Source organism: Ovis canadensis, chromosome 2 (genome assembly GCF_042477335.2).
Source record: "Ovis canadensis isolate MfBH-ARS-UI-01 breed Bighorn chromosome 2, ARS-UI_OviCan_v2, whole genome shotgun sequence".
NCBI lineage: Eukaryota > Metazoa > Chordata > Mammalia > Artiodactyla > Bovidae > Ovis > Ovis canadensis.
The window spans coordinates 89330113-89350420 of record NC_091246.1 but is presented as its reverse complement, the minus strand read 5'-3'; the positions used below and the strand labels follow the sequence as shown (position 1 = coordinate 89350420).

Genomic DNA, 20308 nt, shown 5'->3' with positions numbered 1-20308 from the left:
AGTGGCTCTGAAAAGTTAGATTTCTACTAACAGTTCTAATGACTAGTTGTGTGTGTGTGTTTTTTTAATGTGGTAGTATGCATTGAAATGAAGATGTGCCTGCCACGTATTGTGAGGTTCTTTGTTACTTCTCTAGTTTCCCTAAGAGATCATTTTCCATGTAGCTTTCCCTGATGGACCTTCTGCAATATGGTATTCTGAAAAATGTTTTGCCCGAGGTTTAACTTTAAAAGTGATAGTCTCTTTAAGATAGATCTCTTGATTTAATAATTCTCAATAAAATAATTAGGTCTGTCTCCAGGTTGAGCCTTCTCTGAAGATTTAGTTTTGCTCTTTCTTATCATATTAGCTGGGATATGTGTTTCCACTGGGCCAGTCATTTGAAGCAGTGCTATATACTGAATTATACTGAAGGAGCTTGGGACAAACTGGTGTCAGTGCTATCAACTTTAGTGAAAGACATAAGCTTGAAGACTTATATTTAATATTTCTTAACATTTCTTAATGATATGTTGTTTTAGGCAACCTCTGTATTTTGTTGGTTTATTTTGTTGGCTTGTTTTTTCCCTCTAGTTTTATTGAGATATACTTGACATATAACGTTATATAAGTTTAAGGTGTCTAGCATGTTGATTGGGTACATTTATACATGGCAGAATGATTCCCACCATAGCATCAGCTAACGCTGTCATTCCATCACATAGTTTTCATTTCTTTTTTGTGATGAGGACATTTAAAATCCAGCTTTTTGCAACTTTGAAGTGTATGACGTTGTGTTTTGGTGAATTTTGCACCTAGATTACTGACATCTTAAGACACGGCAGGAATTCCCTGGCAGTCTAGTGGTTAGGACTTTGTGCTTTCACAGCTGTGTACTGGGATTTAGGGATAAAATCCTGCAGTCTATGTGTGTTGCATGCACGCTCAGTTGTCTTCTGACTCTTCGTGACTCCATGGACGGTATAGCCTGCCAGGCTCTTCCGTCCATGAGATTTTCCAGGCAGGGATATTGGAGTGGGTTGCCATTTTCTACTCCTTTGCTGGCTTGTTATATGATCCTTGAAGAAATGATTATGAAGGGGGTCTTATTTTAATAAGGTGGTTATGTCTTCTCCAAATGAAATGTATTGATTTAACCTCAGCTAGATGGGCTGGTGATACAACTCCTCCGAAAGCTGAAAATGTGCATACATTTAAAAAAATCATCTATTTTCTCCCCCTTCTGGAGAGAGCCATGGATCTTCTGAGTCTATACATAAAGATTCCAAGTTGCTAAACAATGAAGCTGTTTTTATGTATCATCATTAAGATTTTTTCAACATAGCCAATTTGGAGTCCTGAACTCTTACTCCAAGTCTAGGAGTTTTGTGTAACATTCAAAATTAACAATGCCTTTTTAATATGTGTTACCCATTTCACCCTTCCTGGGTTTGGATGTGAATTTCTAAGTGTGTTTGGTGTGAATTCTCTATGGAAGTGGATAAGCTTCTTCCCTATTACCTGTTTTTGTCTTCATCATCTTCAGTGTTTCTTCTTATACTGACTGTTCTGTTATGCTGTTACTTTCCTGATGCAAAACTCAGGCTCATACTTTCTGTTTGTCACCCAGGCATTTCTTCTCAACTTCCAGGCTTGCTCCATCTCTTCCTTTGAGGTCATACTAAAGTTACATTTTATTAATTCTACTGCGTTTCATAATGGCTAGACTGGGTTCAGAGATGAAAAGAGGCCTGAGACACAACCTTAGCCATTGGAAAGCACAGAATTAATCTAGTGTGAGGGTGGGGCTTGATCGTAGTTTGTATATTAGGATTAGCTAATGGGATCAATGAGAAAAAAGGCTGAACCCAGGAGAGGGACAGGACCGTTTTTGTTGTGGAGTATTGGCTGAAGGTTTTCCAGCCGAAGTCTGTTTGAGTTGGTCCTGGAGTGGTGAGTCCTGAGGAGGGAGCCATGTGTTTCACATCTGCCCAGCTAGCTAGCTATATCTAGCTTGCGTCTTTATAACTTTGTGAAAGTTTTTCGGCGTTATCTCGTGTGGCCACTGTTTTCTATTGCATAGAAAACAATTAGATTTTCACAGTTGCATTTGAATTTGAAAAAAAAAAGTCAACAAGGTAAAAACAACTCAACAATACAATTCATGAATTGCCTGATGTTATCTTTAATATATTTTCAGGGAAATAAGGAAGTGACGCAAAGTGCAAAAACATTTTTTTTTAAAAAATTTGGAAATACCTGTCTTGAAATGGGCTGAGTAGAAGCAATGGCAGAATCTGTGTGTGTGTGTGCGTGCACACACGCATGCATGTGCTTATTAAAACAGAAAATCCAGCTGTTGATTCTTGCTCTTTTCAAAATGTCGGGAACGTGAAGTCTTGGCCATGTTCAGTGGCAGGGCGATGCCCATCCTAGATGTTAATCCTAGATGCACAGAACAGTTGGGGACAGCAAGATGGCCATATAGTACCTGCTTCACTTTTCTTAGGGGCTCTGATGTGGTACAATGGAAGCAGGCAGAGAAGGAGTCCAACTGGAAGGGACATTGGGCCCAAAGCCACGGTAATACCCAGTCTCTACATAAACCCGAGAGAGTTTAGTATGTTTCCTTTCTAGAGGGCTTAGCACAATGAATAAAGTAAATGCAATAATTATTGATGGGCAGCTGGGGCAAGTCCTTAACAAAAGTTAGAACCAGTTCCACATTAGATGCTCAACTTTCAAGAGAAGACCTCTCTGTGGCAACATTTTTTATCACTTCTACCATTTTTATAATATTATGTTGATTGTAGGGAGTTTGGAGAGGAATTTGACTGGTTAATATCAGTTCATTGCTGCTTGTGGAATTGCAACTTCTTTAGCAATGGTAGATCAGCAGAGTGTCATGAGTCTTTTTTTTTAAATTGAAATGTAGTTGATTCATAATGTTGTATTAATTTCCTTTGTATAGCAGAGTGATTCGGTTACACATATACATACATTCTTGTTTGTATTCTTTTCTATTATGGCTTATCACAGCATATTGAATATAGTTCCCTGTGCTAATACTATACAGTAAGAACTTGTTAATCTGTTCTACATATACCAGTTTGCATTGACTAACCCCAAAATCAAGAGTGGCATGAATCTTTAAGAAATTCAATTCAACAGTTTATTGAGGACCTATTATTTGGTGCTCAAATAATAATGGTGGTATTGCTGACCTTACGTTGCTTAGTCTAGTAAGGAGTCTGAGAGGTGACTGAATATTATCAGCCTGCCTCATAAGTGCAGCAGGAGAAGCTTGGAAGAAAAACAGGAAGACATTCAGAAAGAGCTAACATCTGGGCTGGATTTTGACAGGAATAAGAGTTCCCAGTGATTTCTACTTAATTAATGCATATAATTTAAAAGTGAATATGAATCTCTCATTTTATTGTCACCTAAAAAAAATTGATGGCTTTCTAAAGATGGGTATACCCTCAATAACTAATGACATTTAGCATCTTATTACATAGATCTTAATAGATTCTTAGGGTTAGAGACTCATGTTAATGATTCTGATTATAAAACAGTTGAATAAATAAACCAAACTACTTCCCTCAATTTGACTTTTTTTTCAGATTAGAACCGTAAATTTGTATTTGCACTGCTACTGATTTTCTGTCCTGTTTACTGTGAATAAAACGTTTCTGTTGTTTGCTTCTAATTAAGAACTCAGGGTATTCAACAGACATTGTTCATTTTGATGAAAAATACTGCATTTAAAAATAATTGAGGTATGAGTTGGTAAACAGTTTCTTATAAAACCAGACTTCTGTGGAATAGTAATACATAACAGATCATTTCCTTTAGAGGGTGGGAAAAAAAGAAAACGAAGACCGTCAACTATAAGATGTGCTCATTAACAGCTGTTTTCTATAATAGGAGCAATTTGCATGCAAAATAGAGAAAATGAATTATACAAAAGGGTGTATAGAGGAACAGCTATAACTTCTCTGGCATGTACAGCAGCCCACAGAATAAACTTCCTTCAAATGACATTGGCATGATTAAATCCCAAGCAACCTGGCCAGTGAAACTGCTGTTCTGGAAAGGGGCTCTGCAGCCTGGAAATGTCATGGGTGTAATACTAGCTTTCTGGGTGGGGTGGGGTGGCGGTGCCCATGCATTTAGTGGCATCCCGCCCCCACTCAGCATTCAGGGCATTTGATAATTCATGATAGATTGGCAGGTGGTCAGTGGATGATGGGCTGAAGCCACTCTGAGTCCTTTTGCTTTTTTCATTTTTTATTAGAGAAACTTGTAAGGTCAGGTGAGATGCCTCATTCATCATTTACTTCTTCTGATGTCAGTTTGGAGAAATTTTCCTAAAGTGGGCTACAGGAGATAGCCTAATGTTAAAATCCTGTCTTCAGTGTAACTGTTTGTAATTGTATTTGTATTCATGGAATGTCTAACTAATTTTTAAGTACATCATCCTTATCTTCTGCATTAAAAATGCCTTAGACTTGTATTTCCCCACATATATAATCTTCTTGAGTCTTGACAGCCATGCTTACAATGTACACATGATGTTCTTTCTCTCTTTTAAAAATTATTTAACTCCTGTTCCCTTTTTTTTTTTACATTAAACTTTTACTTTATATTGGAGTATAGCTGATTAATAGTGTTTCAGGTGGACTGCCAAGGGACTCAGCCATTCATATACATGTATCCATTTTCCCCCAAACTCCCCTCCCATCCAGGCTGTCGTATAACATTAAGCAGTTGCCTGCGCTATACAGTAGATCCTTGTTGGTTATCCATTTTAAATATAGCACTGTGTACCTGTCCCTCCCTTTTAAAAGGAATGGAGCTGTAGCTGTGTAGAGAATCCTTAGTCCAGGGCCCTGGAATTCAGTCTTCTAATCAAAATCCAGGGCTTTGTACTTGTTTTCTTTTTTCTGTTTTCATTGGAGAAAGTTACGTGAACATTGGGTGTTGTGCAGGTTAGAGCTCCTGCCTCGCTTCTGTCACATCTTGAGAACTTGTATGTGCCGGGACCTGCGCTGGGTCTTCCACATACATCATCCTGTTTGACCCTTACATGGTCCAGATGAGGCACCTGAGGCTCAGACCACTGATGTAACTTTGCAAAGGTGGCCTGGCTAATTCAAGATGGATCCCAGATTGGCATCCAGGTGTACCTGAGCCCTGGACACTCTTCATGTTCCTGAGCAAATGTTTCTGTCCTTAAGGAGTGAAAGGGAATTAGAGATGAGGCCCCTGAATATATGATAAAAAGGAAGTCTGTTAAGTGTCAAATCAGTGCTTCAGACAGTTAATACTTCAGGAAGGTAAAGAGAGAGAGATGATAGTACCTTGTGGGCTGGAAAGGCTTTGTGAGGAAACTGGGATGGGAACTAGCAGAAAATAAGAGTAGCATCAAAGTATGAGAGACAGGAAGAGGACCGATCATAGGTGGGAAATACTGGGCCTGTTGGTGGTGAATCAGTGCAGTTGGATGCAGCATAAGAGGTTTGGTGGGTAACAAAAGGAGGAAGGTTGAAAAGGTAGGTTGGAGCCCTGCAGAACTGGCTTCTGTGCTATACGGTCTTGATGTACAGCATGCACATTTCTACTTCTTTGTGATATTGACTACCAGTATTGCAGCCTTAACTAGAATAGTTTCAGTTGGCTTGTGATTGATTTTGAATGAATGGAAATTTTAGTGGGGTGAATCATATTTAGCTCATAGGACATATCTCATTTCCCAAGTCTATATAAGTCTTTCTTTGTAAGAATACAAAAACCTTATTGTTTCTTATGTTTTCTTATGATATAAATAGATTTGAAGTGTTTATATGTATCACAGTATTTCAGTAAATATTCTTTGGTGGAGGTAATGGAGAATAGTGAGTCTTAATGATGTTGGGAGATACCGGGTTTGGGATTTTTCTAAGGAAGGAGGGTGGTCCTGTGACTTTTTGAAATGAAAATTAGGATATCTCGGAGAACTGAGAGGTTTGGGATAGAGTGATATACATCACAGACTAGACATAGATAGTATGTTTGTTAGGAAACTGATAGTTGTATTCAAGCTTTGGGTCACAAGGAGCTGTCCTCAATTTCCCTAAAGTGTTAGGGCAGAGTTTATCAACTGAGGTCAAGTCATTCATGACCATGGCTGACACTGATGCTCTAGCCCTTATCAAGACTTGAATAAATAACTAACATATTTGATTTATATAGGAATATTATTATTGTAGATTCTAAACAAGAAATAAGGAATAACTCAGAGAGTTAGCTGGGGCTTGGCAAGGGCCCATGAAAATTGAGAACGATGTAGGTGGAAGGATGGGATTTATTTATTTATTTTTTCTTGTTTTTAAAGGAAAGAAGAATGTCTTTTTGCCTGTAATTCTCATCTCACATATTCTTTTTTTTTTTTTTTAATGTTTCAGTGTGCAAAGATCCACCTTACAAAGTAGAAGAATCTGGGTATGCTGGTTTCATTTTGCCAATTGAGGTTTATTTTAAAAACAAGGTATGTAATCTTTACTCATTAATCTTTCAATAGAAGATCTTTCATTAACCAAACAATGTTTAAAATAGTTTTGATTTGTAAGCACTTTGATCACTAGATGGTTTTAAAATAAAAGTTAAATTTGTCTTCTAGGAATTTTGGCTATTGTTGTCCTTAAATAAAGAGGAAGTGGCTAGAGAAAGATAATTTCAGTTCTGAGGAGTCAGATTATGTGAAATTCATTAAATGTCTTTTAAGAGATGAGTGATTATCATTTTGAAAAAGAAGATTAATATATGTTTGTAAAATAGAAAAGAGAAATTATGGCTTTTCAGTGAAATGATCTTTTTCTTATTTTCATACTTCTAGAATTTTGAGACTTTCAGAGAATTGTCTTTTATTTTTCTTTATCTGATCTTTATCTGATACACACATACAACACAAATATATACAGTTATATCAGCTGCTGCTGCTAAGTCGCTTCAGTCGTGTCTGACTCTTAGCAACCCCATGGACTGCAGCCTACCAGGCTCCTCCATCCATGGGATTTTCCAGGAGAGAATTTTGGAGTGGGTTGCCATTGCCTTCTCCGGTTATATCAGCAAGTGGATATTATGGATTCTACTGGATTTTAAAATTTTCAGCAGTGCATATATGGCAAACACACAGACTATATAATATTGGACAAATTGCTCAACTTCTGTGGGGCTGACTGTCCTTATTTATAAAATGGGGATAGGATAAGAGTACCTACCTTATAAAGTGGCTAGGAGGAATTGATCAAATAAAGCAATGTAGAGTATTTAGAATGATGCTTCATATGTAAGTAAGAACTTAATAAATCCTAGCTGTTATTTTTAATAACCGTTTCTTTCTTTCATTCCTTTCCTGATTACTAAGGTAATCATAGTTCCTAAAACCTGCCCTAAAGTGAGATAATTCACTTAAAAAAAAAAAAAGAATTGAGCTATTAGAATGTTGTGTCATCTAAGCTAGTGTTCCACAAAGTCTGGTGCTTGGACCAGCAGCATTGGCATCACCCAAGAGCTGGTTGGAAATGAGATTCTCAGGTTCTCACCCAGATCTGTTGAATCAGAATCTCTGGGATGGGGCCTGGAAATCTGCATGTTTACTGGCCTTCCAAGTAAACAAACACCAGTAAGTATGAGAACCCTGATAAGCCACTCCTGGAATACTATCTCACCAACTTTTTCTTTTTCCTTTTAATTGAAGTATAGTTGATTGCAATATTGTGTTCCATTGGCTTTTTTTTTTTTTTTCTTTAAGTCTTTGTTGTGTTTGTTACAATATTGCGTCTGTTTCATGGTTTGGTTTTTTGACGATGTGGGATCTTAACTCCCTGACCAGGGATTGAACTCGTATCCCCTGCATTGGAAAGTGAAGTGTTAACCACTGGACCACCATGAAAGTCCCTCCACTGACTTTTTCAATGTATAGAAGGTCCAGCCTTCGATTCAATAAAAGCCTCTTTGTGATTAAGAGATAATTTGCTTTTAAATAAGCTCTAATGAAACTATCCTGAAAAGTTGGAATGTGTAGAAAACAGGGGTAGATTTTATTTTCCATATTTAAAAATTTTTTTTTCAAAAGCCAGTTTCCTCATGTGCCACATTGCTGCTCCATGAGCCTCCTACACATGATACCCTTTTAAATTGTTTTTCTTTATGTTTGTGTTTTGGGAACATTATTTGGTGGTATTACACAGTATTACACATAATCTATTTCTGTGTAAATATTTGAGTATTTACTTTGTCCATGGCAGGTTGCTAAACCTTATACATATGTTACTTTATTCAGCAGGTTTATAAGAACGTGTGAGAGGTTATTATTCCTCCTCTGCAGGAAAGGAAACTGAGTCATGGAAAAATTACATGGCTTGTCCAAGGCCACACACAGTTGGAAAGTGTTAAAATCATTCTTAATCTAGGTCTTTCTCTCCATTGGCAATTCTCTTAACTTCTGTTCCTTAGCAGAAGTCACTCTTTGCCAGAATAATTACCTTCCTCAGTAGTAATACCACTGAAATGTTCACATGTTTTTCATCAGATCAGAATTTGGTGAGATGTGCTTATGTCTGTTCATATGACATGCTTTCACGCTGAAGTATGGATTTGTTTTTTTCTCATTTCAGGATTTCCCTTAAGAAATTAGTTTTTAGCTTTCTGTTTTTCCTTCATTAAAAAATTGAGATATAACTTACACATCATAAAATTCATCCTTTAAAAGTATACAACTCTGTGGGTTTTAATATATTGTACAAACATCACCAGTGTTTAATTCTAGGACATTTTCATCACCTCATAAGAAAACCCTGCATCCATCAGCAACTGTTCCTCATTTCTCCCTCTCCCAACTCCTGGGATTAATCTGTTTCCTTTAAACCATTCATTTATTTCCTTTCTCTATGTAATATCCTATTCTGGTCAGTTCCTATAAATGGAAGCATACAATGTGTGGCCTTTTGTGTCTGGCTTATTTCATGTAGTGTATTTTCAAGGTTTATCCATGTTATAGGATGTTCCGATACTTGGTCCTTTTTATAACTGAATACTGTCCCATTGTATAATGTATCCCACTGTATATGCCTCATTTTATTTATATTCGTATTCATAATTTGATGGACATTTGACTTGTTTCCATCTTTGCCCTATAAATACTGCTGCTATGAACATTCCTATGCAAGTTTTTGCGTGGATATACGTTTTCAAGTCTGCTGGGCATATACCTAGGTGGAGTCATGTGGTAACTCTGTGTTTAAATTAAGTTTTTGAAGAACTGCCAAACTGTTTTCCAAAATGACCGTACTATTTTACATTTCTACCGGCAGTGTATGAAAGGTACATTGAAAGCTTTAGTTTGAAAATAATGCTGCAATGAAGTATCTTCCCTCCTACTTTGTTTTTAACTTCTCTGGGCACTTTCACAAGCTCTCATTTCTGCAGAGAAGTATATTTTCTCAACTGCCAAGTTCCCTTCTTTACAGAAATAATTGGAATCTCCTCATCCACCTGATTTAAAAAGAAAATAAATGCAGGATGAAGAGGCAGCAAGTAGTGTGTGTAACACGTGGGCCCGCACAAATGCAGCCTTCTTGGTAATTTGGGGAGCAACTCTTGTAACGGAAAGACATTATTTATTCACTTGTGAGGAAGTTTCAATTTCTTAAAATATGAAAGAAGAAAGATGCACTTGAGATGGAAAATAGTTATTCCTTGGGAGCCAGTGTGAAATAGACATGTTGGCTGACCACTGTTTAGTAGGTATTCTATTTAGTGTCCAGATCAGTTGATTTCTATTTTCTAGTTTTAGATTTTCTTTAAGATTTTGTACTTAATAATTGCCATCCCCCCCCCCCACCCCAGGTGCACAATGAAAAGTATTTCAATGTTTATAATATGATAAAGTACACACATACATACATACATATGCTCAGTCGTGCCCAACTCTTTGCAACCCCATGGACTGTAGCCCACCAGGCTCCTCTTGTCATGAAATTTTCCCAGCAAGAATACTGTAGTGAGTTGCCATTTCCTCCTCCAGGGGATCTTCCTGACTCAGGAATGGAACCCACATCCCTTGGGTCTCCTGAATTGGCAGACAAATTCTTCACCACTGTGCCAGGATATTGGAGAAGGCAATGGCACCCCACTCCAGTACTCTTGCCTGGAAAATCCCATGCACACAGGAGCCTGGTAGGCTGCAGTCCATAGGGTCGCTAAGAGTCGGACATGACTGAGCGACTTCACTTTCACTTTTCATTTTCATGCCTTGGAGAAGGAAATGGCAACCCACTCCAGTGTTCTTGCCTGGAGAATCCCAGGGACGGGGGAGCCTGGTGGGCTGCCGTCTCTGGGGTCGCACAGAGTCGGACACAACTGAAGTGACTTAGCAGTAGCAGCAGTACCAGGATATACCTAATTGTAGAGATGGGGGTTAATTACTGATGGGTTAATAATGCACACACTGCTATCTAGCAATTAGTGTAGCAAGATGGGCATGTCTGTGAAACAAAAATGATGACTTAAATGTTACAGAAGTCATTTTATATGGTTACAATATCACTTATGTATGCAGCCATCACTTATGAATGAAGCCAAGAATAAATGAGGTTGCAGAGACACACATATATAGTACAAGAGCCTGAGTGGAAAGGACAGCACAGGAACCAAAGGGCATGGTTTACTGGGGGAAGAGGGATGGAAAGGCCTGTATTTATAAAACTTTATTTCTTTAGAGAAAAAGGCAAACTTGACATGGTGAAAGTGTTTTCATCTGTTTAAACTGAGTGGAAAATGCATGGATGTAGTATTTTAAGTGCTTTTCTGTATGTTATTGATTCTTTAATTAAAATTATGGCTGTGTCATCTCTTTTAATTTATCTTAGACTATCTTAGAAACCAAAATTTTGCTGTCTTTTATTCTGGATCTCCAAGCTGGATATATTTCTTATTTCTCTCCCTACTAAAAGGACCCATGGGTGAAAATTTAGTAGGTCTGGGCCATTTCTCCAGAATGTTCATTTCATTTCTTTTGAATGTATATCATTGTATTTATCCCTGGAGTTTACTTAACTCTGTCTTGTAGAAAGAACATCCATTATAATAATGGTTTGTTAGAAAGTATTATTTCAAGTTTTCATAGGGGATGAGAGAAAGCAGCAAAAGACCTCCACTTGGCGTTGGAAGGGGCCTGCCCCCGCATATCCAGTGTATATCATCCCGTCCTTGGTCCCATCTCCATCCTGGTACTTTTCCTGCTTACAATAAGCTTGTCTTCAGTTTTGCCCACTTATTTGAGAGGTCAGAGTCAAGAGGGGTGGTGGAGTGTCAGTGCTTGTTTTGAGTTCTTGTTTGTTTATTCTCTTATTTTGTGGTCGTATGCAAGGAATCAAGCCTATCTGTGAGAATCATGTGTGTTTCAGAAACTAAACCGACAGGCCCACTGAAACATAATTGACTGGAGCACTTCAGGTTTGAAAAGATCCCATGCTTCTCTCTTTCATTCTGTCCTCAGAAAAGTACACAAGTAAATGTCAAGGACTGAAGCTGACTGAGAGGAATAATTTAATGTTGCCAAAACCAGATTTCCAACCTCTAGGAAATGTATTCATTTTATATGGAGAATAAATACGTGCTTCCTTGTTTGAACTTGAGAAAAATCGTTTCTATGGAGCATAGATTGATGTTAGATTGGTGTCAGCCCTCTGAGAAAGATATTCTGTTGGTCAGAACACAAATTTATGGGTACTTTTTACTTACTATAAAAGTTTTTTTAAAAATTGCCCTTAGGATTCATGCAAAGATAGCCACTTTCTGTGGTCATTTAGCCTTAGTTTTACTGAAAAGTGATTTTTTTTAAATTCTTTTTCCTCTTGATTTTAAACTGATGTGAACTGTAAAGTGATGTTACTACCTCACTCTTTTTCTTTTGGTAATTATTATATTCATCAGTGTATTTTTTTTTCCTTTAAAAAGTGTGCAAGAATATACTGCTAGTAAAAGTGAATGGAATAAAACTTAGGTGTTATTCCTTTCACTTCATTTGATCATTGTTAACTATTTGGCATGTCCTTTCCAGTTTTCTCCCCATGCATTTGCATAGATAAAAAAGTATGTCGGTATAGAGCTTGGCAAGAGCACAATATATCACATTTTAATATTTTCCTGTGACTTGCCTTTAATTCCCTAGTGATATGCCTTTCCAAGTTTTTGGACATATCTGCATGGTATTCCATGGTAATGATATCATGCAGATTATCCATATTTTTCTCTATTATAAACGATGCTACCTCAAACATTTTATTTTGCATCTATATCTACATTTATGTACCTTTGCACACATATTTGAGTATTTCTGTGGAGGAAATTCTTAGAAGCAGAATTACTGAGTTAAACATTGCATGCATTTAGTATGTTGATAGATATTGCTAGTGTGTCTTCTCAAAGGCTTTACCAATTTGCATTCCCAATTGTAAGATAGAAAATGGCCCTTCTTATTTTTCAAATGAATTTGATAGTTATAATGACTATTTTCAATTCAGAGAAAAGGCAGATAAGCTAAAAAAACGATTATGGTAATTACATTAGTAAAGGAATGCTCTAACGGGGATGTCTAATTCAGATGGGCTGGGAGGGTTTGGGAGACTTTTCACAGGAGTTCTTGCTTCAGTTAGGTCTTGAATGATGAGTCTGTTTGCTGGGAGGGGAAACATTTTTGACAATGGGAAAGACTATATGTGAAAGACAAATTGACTGAGATAGTAGGAAAAGCTGGGGAACAGCAAGTGCTTCACCTTTGTGAAAGGACAGAGCATAGTAAGAGCACAAAGGAAATGCAGGAAAGGTATTAAAAGACTGTAATGGTAATTACCAGGAAGTGGGATTTTATCCTGTAGAAAATGATGAGTCATTAAAGGCTTTTATGTCAATGGGAAGAAGTAATCTTACTTTTTGTGTTAGAAAGATCACTGTCTTGTCATTGTGGGTGGTAGAAAGGGGTAAGTTTAACAACAGAGGCAACCAGATGAGGAATGATCAAGGTCCAAGCTAAGGCAGTGGTTAGGGTGACTAGAGCACAGGGCATAGATTTGAGAGCTCCTTCTTTGGAGGGAATGATGCTGAAGCTGAGACTCCAGTACTTTGGCCACCTCAGGCGAAGAGTTGACTCATTGGAAAAGACTCTGATGCTGGGAGGGATTGGGGGCAGGAGGATAAGGGGACGACAGAGGATGAGATGGCTGGATGGCATCACTGACTCGATGGATGTGAGTCTGAGTGAACTCTGGGAGTTGGTGATGGACAGGGAGGCCTGGCGTGCTGCAATTCATGGGGTCGCAAAGAGTCGGACATGACTGAGCAACTGAACTGAAGGAAGAATACTTTTATTCCTGGTTTTAGAACCAGAGATCAAATTGCCAACATCCACTGGATCATGGAAAAAGGAAGAGAGTTCCAGAAAAACATCTACTTCTGCTTGATTGACTATGCCAAAGCCTTTAACTGTGTGGATCACAATAAACTGTGGAAAATTCTTAAAGAGATGGGAATACCAGACCACCTGACCTGCCTCTTGAGAAACCTATATACAGGTCAGGAAGCAATAGTTAGAACTGGACATGGAACAACAGACTGGTTCCAAATAGGAAAAGGAGTACCTCATGGCTGTATATTGTCACCCTGCTTATTTAACTTCTATGCAGAGTACATCATGAGAAACACTGGGCTGGAAGAGGCACAAGCTGGAATCAAGATTGCCGTGAGAAATCTCAATAACCTCAGATATGCAGATGACACCACCCTTATGGCAGAAAGTGAAGAGGAACTGAAAAGCCTCTTGATGAAAGTCAAAGAGGAGAGTGAAAAAGTTGGCTTAAAGCTCAACATTCAGAAAATGAAGATCATGGCATCTGGTCCCATCACTTCATGGGAAATAGATGGGGAAACAGTGGAAACAGTGTCAGACTTTATTTTGGGGGGCTTCAAAATCACTGCAGATGGTGATTGCAGCCATGAAATTAAAAGACCTTTACTCCATAGAAGGAAAGTTATGACCAACCTACATAGCATATTGAAAAGCAGAGACATTACTTTGCCAACAAAGGTCCATCTAGTCAAGGCTATGGTTTTTCCTGTGGTCACGTATGGATGTGAGAGTTGGACTGTGAAGAAAGCTGAGTGCCGAAGAATTGATGCTTATGAACTGTGGTGTTGGAGAAGACTCTTGAGAGTCCCTTGGACTGCAAGGAGATCCAACTAGTCCATTCTAGAGGAGATCAGTCCTGGGTGTTCATTGGAAGGACTGATGCTAAAGCTGAAACTCCAGTACTTTGGCCAACTCATGTGAAGAGTTGACTCCTTGGAAAAGTCCCTGATGCTGGGAGGGATTGGGGGCAGGAGGAGAAGGGGACGACAGAGGATGAGATGGCTGGATGGCATCACTGACTCGATGGACGTGAGTTTGAGTGAACTCCGAGAGTTGATGGACAGGGAGGCCTGGTGTGCTGTGGTTCATGGGGTCGCAAAGAGTCAGACATGACTGAGTGAGTAAAGTGAACTGAAGGAGGAATACTGAATAGATCTCAGGAACAGTTTGACTGTGATGAGTAAGGGAGAAGGAAGTGTTAGGGATGGTTTTTGTGAATGTTAGTTAGCCTTGGTAAGTGGTCAGATTTCTGTTTGCCATCGTATAGAGTATGGGGGAAAGGACACATGAAGATAACTGCAGTTTAGGATAATGCCTGACCTTGCTGTTGCTGTGCTTCATCCCAGTGGAGTGTGGTTAGACTGGAACACACACAAATGGAGTCAGGTGCTGGGCTGGAGGTAAAGAGAGGGGAGTCAGGGTTACGGGGAGGAACTAACTTCCTGTAAGTGGGTGTTGTCTCCCTGGGGAACTTTTCAAAAAGATAAAGGGCATTTAAGAGTCAATGAAAAAGGAAACGCAGAAGCTTGTGATGAAAACTAAGAAGGAATGCCAGTAAGTGTGAGGAAAAGGGCACCCTGAGAGAATGGCATTCTGATGAAAGAAAGAAGCAGCAAGTTTTCTGCCAGATGCGTAATAGAAGTGAGAGATGGTGAGTGAATGAGTCGAGACTATGGTTTAGGTAAGTTTGAATGAAGAGGTGAGACCCATGAATATGTAGTAGGTAATGCCTACATTCTGACAGTTTCAGTTGCTAAGACTTTTTAGTCAAAAGAACTGGGTTCAAATCACTTTGTTATATTACATGTGAGTAATATAACAAACTCTTTTTGAAAAAGAAAAACAGTGTTTATTTGTGTAATTTTAGAAAATACTGTATTTAAAAAAACACAAATTCCTCATGTTGCTGGTGAGATTTTAAAATGGTGCAGTCACCTTGGAAAACAGTAAGGTCGTTCCTAAAAAATGTACAGCATAGAGTTACCTTATGACCTAGAAATTGCACTCCTAGGTGTATACCCAGGAGAAATTCAGCAGCATTGTTCATAATGGCCAGAAATGGAAACAACCCACATTTCTATTTACCAACAAATGGATAACCAAAACCAAGAATACCCATATGATGTGTAAAAAGCAACTGACAGATGCTATAACATGGATGAACCTCAAAAACATCATGCTGAGTGTGAGAAGCCGGTCACAAAAGATCACATATTGTGTACATATTTTATGTATGTTCATGTATTTATGCAAAATGTCTGGAATAAGCAACTCCATAGAAACAGAAATAGATTAGTGATGCCAGGGGATGCAGGATCTGGAGGAATGGGTAATGACTACCAATGAGTTTGAGATATCTTTCTGGAGTGATGAAAATCTGAAATTAGAATGATAATTTCATAACTCTGTGAATGTACTAAAACCCAGTAAGTATTACACTCCTAATGGATAAATTTTATGATATGTGAATTATTTCTCAATAAAGCTATTATTAAAAAAACATAAATAGCTGTTATTAAAAAAGTAAAATGGCGAAACTAATGACAAATGGAAAAAATGTAACATTTCACAGAGATGGTTAATATCTATAATACACAAGGACTTTTATATAAAGTAATAAATTCTAAGTGCTTTAATTTCCTCATCTGTGAAACAGAGCTGACAACTGACCCTAAGGAGAGCTATGAGAATTAAATGAGATAAATGTTAAAGAACATATTATTGTTATTATTATGCTGAGTATTCATTTCCCTGTGGATGCCTGAGAATCTGACAGTAGAAAGGTTTAGATGTTTAGCTAGCTAAAGTACTGGCTGGAGAGTAGAACCTTGAGTTTCATGGAATTATAATTATTGTGTTCTCTTGGATACGGTGCTGTTTTGTCCTCCAGGAAAATGCCACATGTTCATCCATTTCACAGGCATTATTGCATTTTTATGACGCACAGGGCACTAAGCTAGTTGTTGAGGGTACAATGATGACCCAGCCATTATTCCTACTTTCAAAGATCTTATGATCCAGCAGAGTAAAGGGAGATAGTAAGAAGAGAGTTATTCTAAGATCTGGCAAGGATCAGAGAGAGAGGCACACAGAACAGAGGAGAGGCGGTTAGGATCGGAGTTCAAGGAAGCCTTCCCAATAAAACCTGAAGAGAGAGAGGTGAGTAGAAGTTACCCATGTAAAGCAGAAGGTGGAGAAATGGAGGTAGATAACGACCATAGAAATGTAAAGCAAGAGTGAAACCCAGAGTTAACTGAGAATGAATAAAATCTGGGAGCAACCAACTACAGCATGTGGTTAGACCATCAGATGGGTGGAAAGGCTATGGTGAGACTTGGAACCAAGAGTAGATGTTGAAAATCTTAAGTGGTATGTGCTGCTGCTGCTAAGTTGCTTCAGTCATGTCCGACTGTGTGCGACCCCACCCTGGTGGACGGCAGCCCACCAGGCTCCCCTGTCCCTGGGATTCTCCAGGGAAGAATACTGGAGTAGGTTGCCATTTCCTTCTCCAATGCATGAAAGTGAAAAGTCAAAGTGAAGTCGCTCAGTCGTGTCCGACTCTTAGTGACCTCATGGACTGCAGCCCACCAGGCTCCTCCGTCCATGGGACTTTCCAGGCAAGAGTACTGGAGTGGGGTGCCATTGTCTTCTCCTAAGTGGCATATAGGTGAGCTCAGATTGTTATTCTGATGGCACTGGGAACTTGTGAAATTTTAATCAAGGAGTGAAAATGGCTAGGTTTTTGTTTCATATGGATAATTTGGAGGCTTGAATGAAGAAGGAATTGATAATCTATCCTGAAGCAGGAAGACTTGTTAGAGGAAGGATTTCATAGTAGTTTGGGCAATGTGTAAGAGCATGCCAGGTGTGGGTTAGAGGGCTTTTTCAGGAAGTATTTTAAAAGAGAAAATGGCAGCTCTTGATGATGGGTGTAGGGTGGTAGAGTCAGGGGAGGAAGAGTGGCTTCAGGGATGTCTTAGGGTTCCAGTTGAGTGACTGTGTTAGTGGTGCTCTACCTCTTGAGAGATTGCAAGAAAGATGATGAATTTATTCTTTTCAGTTTTCCTCGAAGAAAAACTAATTTTTCAGATGTTTCCATTTTGCTTTGTAGATAGTTCCATGATGATCTTTTTCCCCTGGTACTTCTTTGACACTATAGCTGTTAGACCTCTGGGTCTTTTCTGATCCTTATCAGGAGTAAACTTTTGCTTTCTAAATCTCTATTTATGCCTAACTCTCTGTGTTCTTATTTATTTATTTATTTTTAACTTTTAGGAAGAACCTAAGAAAGTTCGCTTTGATTATGACTTATTCCTGCATCTTGAAGGCCATCCACCAGTGAATCACCTCCGCTGTGAAAAACTGACTTTCAACAATCCCACAGAGGAGTTCAGAAGAAAGTTGCTGAAGGCAGGAGGGGTAAGTGATATTGTCTTCTTGTGAAAAGCCTTCCCATAAAAAGCTAGTTCCTAATGTGTCAAAGGAGAAGGCAATGGCAACCCACTCCAGTACTCTTGCCTGGAAAATCCCATGGGTGGAGGAGCCTGGTAGCCTGCAGTCCATGGGGTCGCTAAGAGTCAGACATGACTGAGGGACTTCACTTTCACTTTTCACTTTCATGCATTGGAAAAGGAAATGGCAACCCACTCCAGTGTTCTTGCCTGGAGAATCCCAGTGACGGGGGAGCCTGGTGGGCTGCCGTCTGCGGGGTCGCACAGAGTCGGACACGACTGAAGTGACTTAGCAGCAGCAGCAGCAGTGTGTCAAGAAGTATGATAGTGTTTTGAGAGAGGTAAAAGAAATGAAGCACCTTAATGACCTCACTGTGTACTCATGGTTTGAAAAGAAGAGGTAAGCAAACAGTATTTTAAGTAGGTATGAGTCTGAAATTACATTGTTGGTTAGATCAGCCTTATAGTCTTATTTGGGCTTCCCTGCTAGCTCGGTGATAAAGAATCCACCTGCAGTGCAGGAGACAATGCAAGAGACTCTGGTTTGGTACCTGGGTCAGAAAGATCCCCTGGAGGAGGGCATGGCAGTCTACTCTAGTGCTGCCTGGAGAATCCCATGGACAGAGGAGTCTGGTGGGCTACAGTCCATAGGGTCACAAAGAGTCAGACACTATTGAAGTGAATTAGCATGCACGTGCAGTCTACACAGTTTCGACAACAATCCAAACCCAAACTATTTTCAGTTGAGAACAGTGCCTTAATTTTATTTTGGTGTATTGAAAGTTACATTAAAAACTATATTGTCCAAATTTTAAGGTCAAAATTAATAGAAAAGATGTGCTCATTCCAATTACGTATTTTTCATTTAAAAGCATATTTTTGTTTGTTTGAATTGTGTGTAGGTAATAGATGGATTTTTCTTTTTAAGATAATGATCATTAGCATGGTAAGCTTTTGCCCATGTGAATGGGCTAGGATAGGGAAAGACTTTTAAGTGGAATTTCTCATAAACATGGAATGTTTGCTTGCAGTGAAGTCAGCTGCACAGACAAACATTATTGATGGGTCGAAATCTACTTAACATTGAGGGCTACTGGGACCATCAGCTTCTACTTCAGCTGAACTCCTTGTGTCATATTATGTAGGCAGTTCAGATCCCATGACATTTTGCGGTGTGTTGTTTTCTTTTTTAATTATATACTTTTTCCCTTTTTTTTTTTTCCAGTGCATTCTTTAGGATTTCCTTCCTTTAGTTTTACTGAAATGTTTTTGAAGTTTTGCGTTCATGAGCTTATTATATGAAGGGTATGTAGATGGTAACTTCTCAAGATGCCTCCTTTCACTGATAAACTCTACCTGAGAGCTTTGTAGGAAAGAATTGGATTTTATACAGGCCAACATTCATCTGAAATTCTACAAGAACTGCCACATTTCATTCCACACTGTACTGCATGTCAGTAGATTATGGGTTAAATAGATATTGATGGGCCAGCTTTGGAAATGAATGACGATTTATAGTACTTCATGGGGAAATGCATCTCAGTAAAGAAATGGGCTTTTGTCATACAACTTATTTTAAAGTTAGGGATTTATTATATATTTATTCAGGAATGTTTTTTAAACAAACCCTATTTGATTCTTTTTAGTTATCTAGAGCACAGTGTTGATGCTACTTATCTGTGACTATGCCCTTAAAAATGAGCCTGTCCATTTTCAATCCTAATCATTCCCATTATTTTTCTTTTTAAGACGGTGGCATTTTACGCTTCTGGTTATTCCTCTCGGGTATGTAGTTAGGTAGGTAATTGGAGTGTGTGAATTATGGAGCTTGAGTACATCAGGCTTCTGATAAGGGTCGTCGGAAAAAGTAAATATGACACAAGAACTTTTTAAAACATCCACTTAGTCCTGGAGTACTCAAGGGTTGTTTGCGAGCTGGAGAAGAGGTTACAGGTCAGTGATAATGCGGCAGAGTGTAGCACTGCACCCTGATAAGGCCTCTCGTTGATTTCTGTCTTTCTCTCCACTCAGCTTTTATCTCAGAATTATCCTCCTTGACTTCTAACTTCCCTTCTTTGTATTTCTTTAAGTGCTGTTCGAAGCCTGCCGGTTTTCCCCCATTAGATTTACATTGTATCTTGACAACTCTAAAATGTGAAGTTCTCAAGCACACCCGTTATTCGACATAAGTTCTTTAAGTGACTGACTTGAGTAAATATTGTAGTAAAATTAACATTTAAAAAATTCATTTGAAATACCAGTAATCTCGTGGATTCTATCCACTTCACATGGGAGGGTTAAAATAGTCTTTGATGGAAATGAGAGAATCTGAACTATTTAACTGTCTTACTGAGATTTTTGTATACCTTGTATTTTGTTCACCTGACATTTTAATTTTTATTATTATTGTTTAGTTGCTAAGTAGTGT

General features: G+C 38.6%; 1 protein-coding gene across 2 annotated transcripts in view; it reads left to right on the top strand.

The window, feature by feature from the left end:
• Positions 1-20308, top strand: part of MLLT3 (MLLT3 super elongation complex subunit) — a 275250-nt gene that overhangs the window by 146587 nt on the left and 108355 nt on the right. For both annotated transcript variants that reach the window (XM_069574117.1, XM_069574118.1), the window contains exons 3-4: positions 6426-6508; positions 17705-17848. In XM_069574117.1, coding sequence (XP_069430218.1) covers positions 6426-6508; positions 17705-17848 — 227 coding nt within the window. The remainder of the gene's footprint in view (positions 1-6425; positions 6509-17704; positions 17849-20308) is intronic.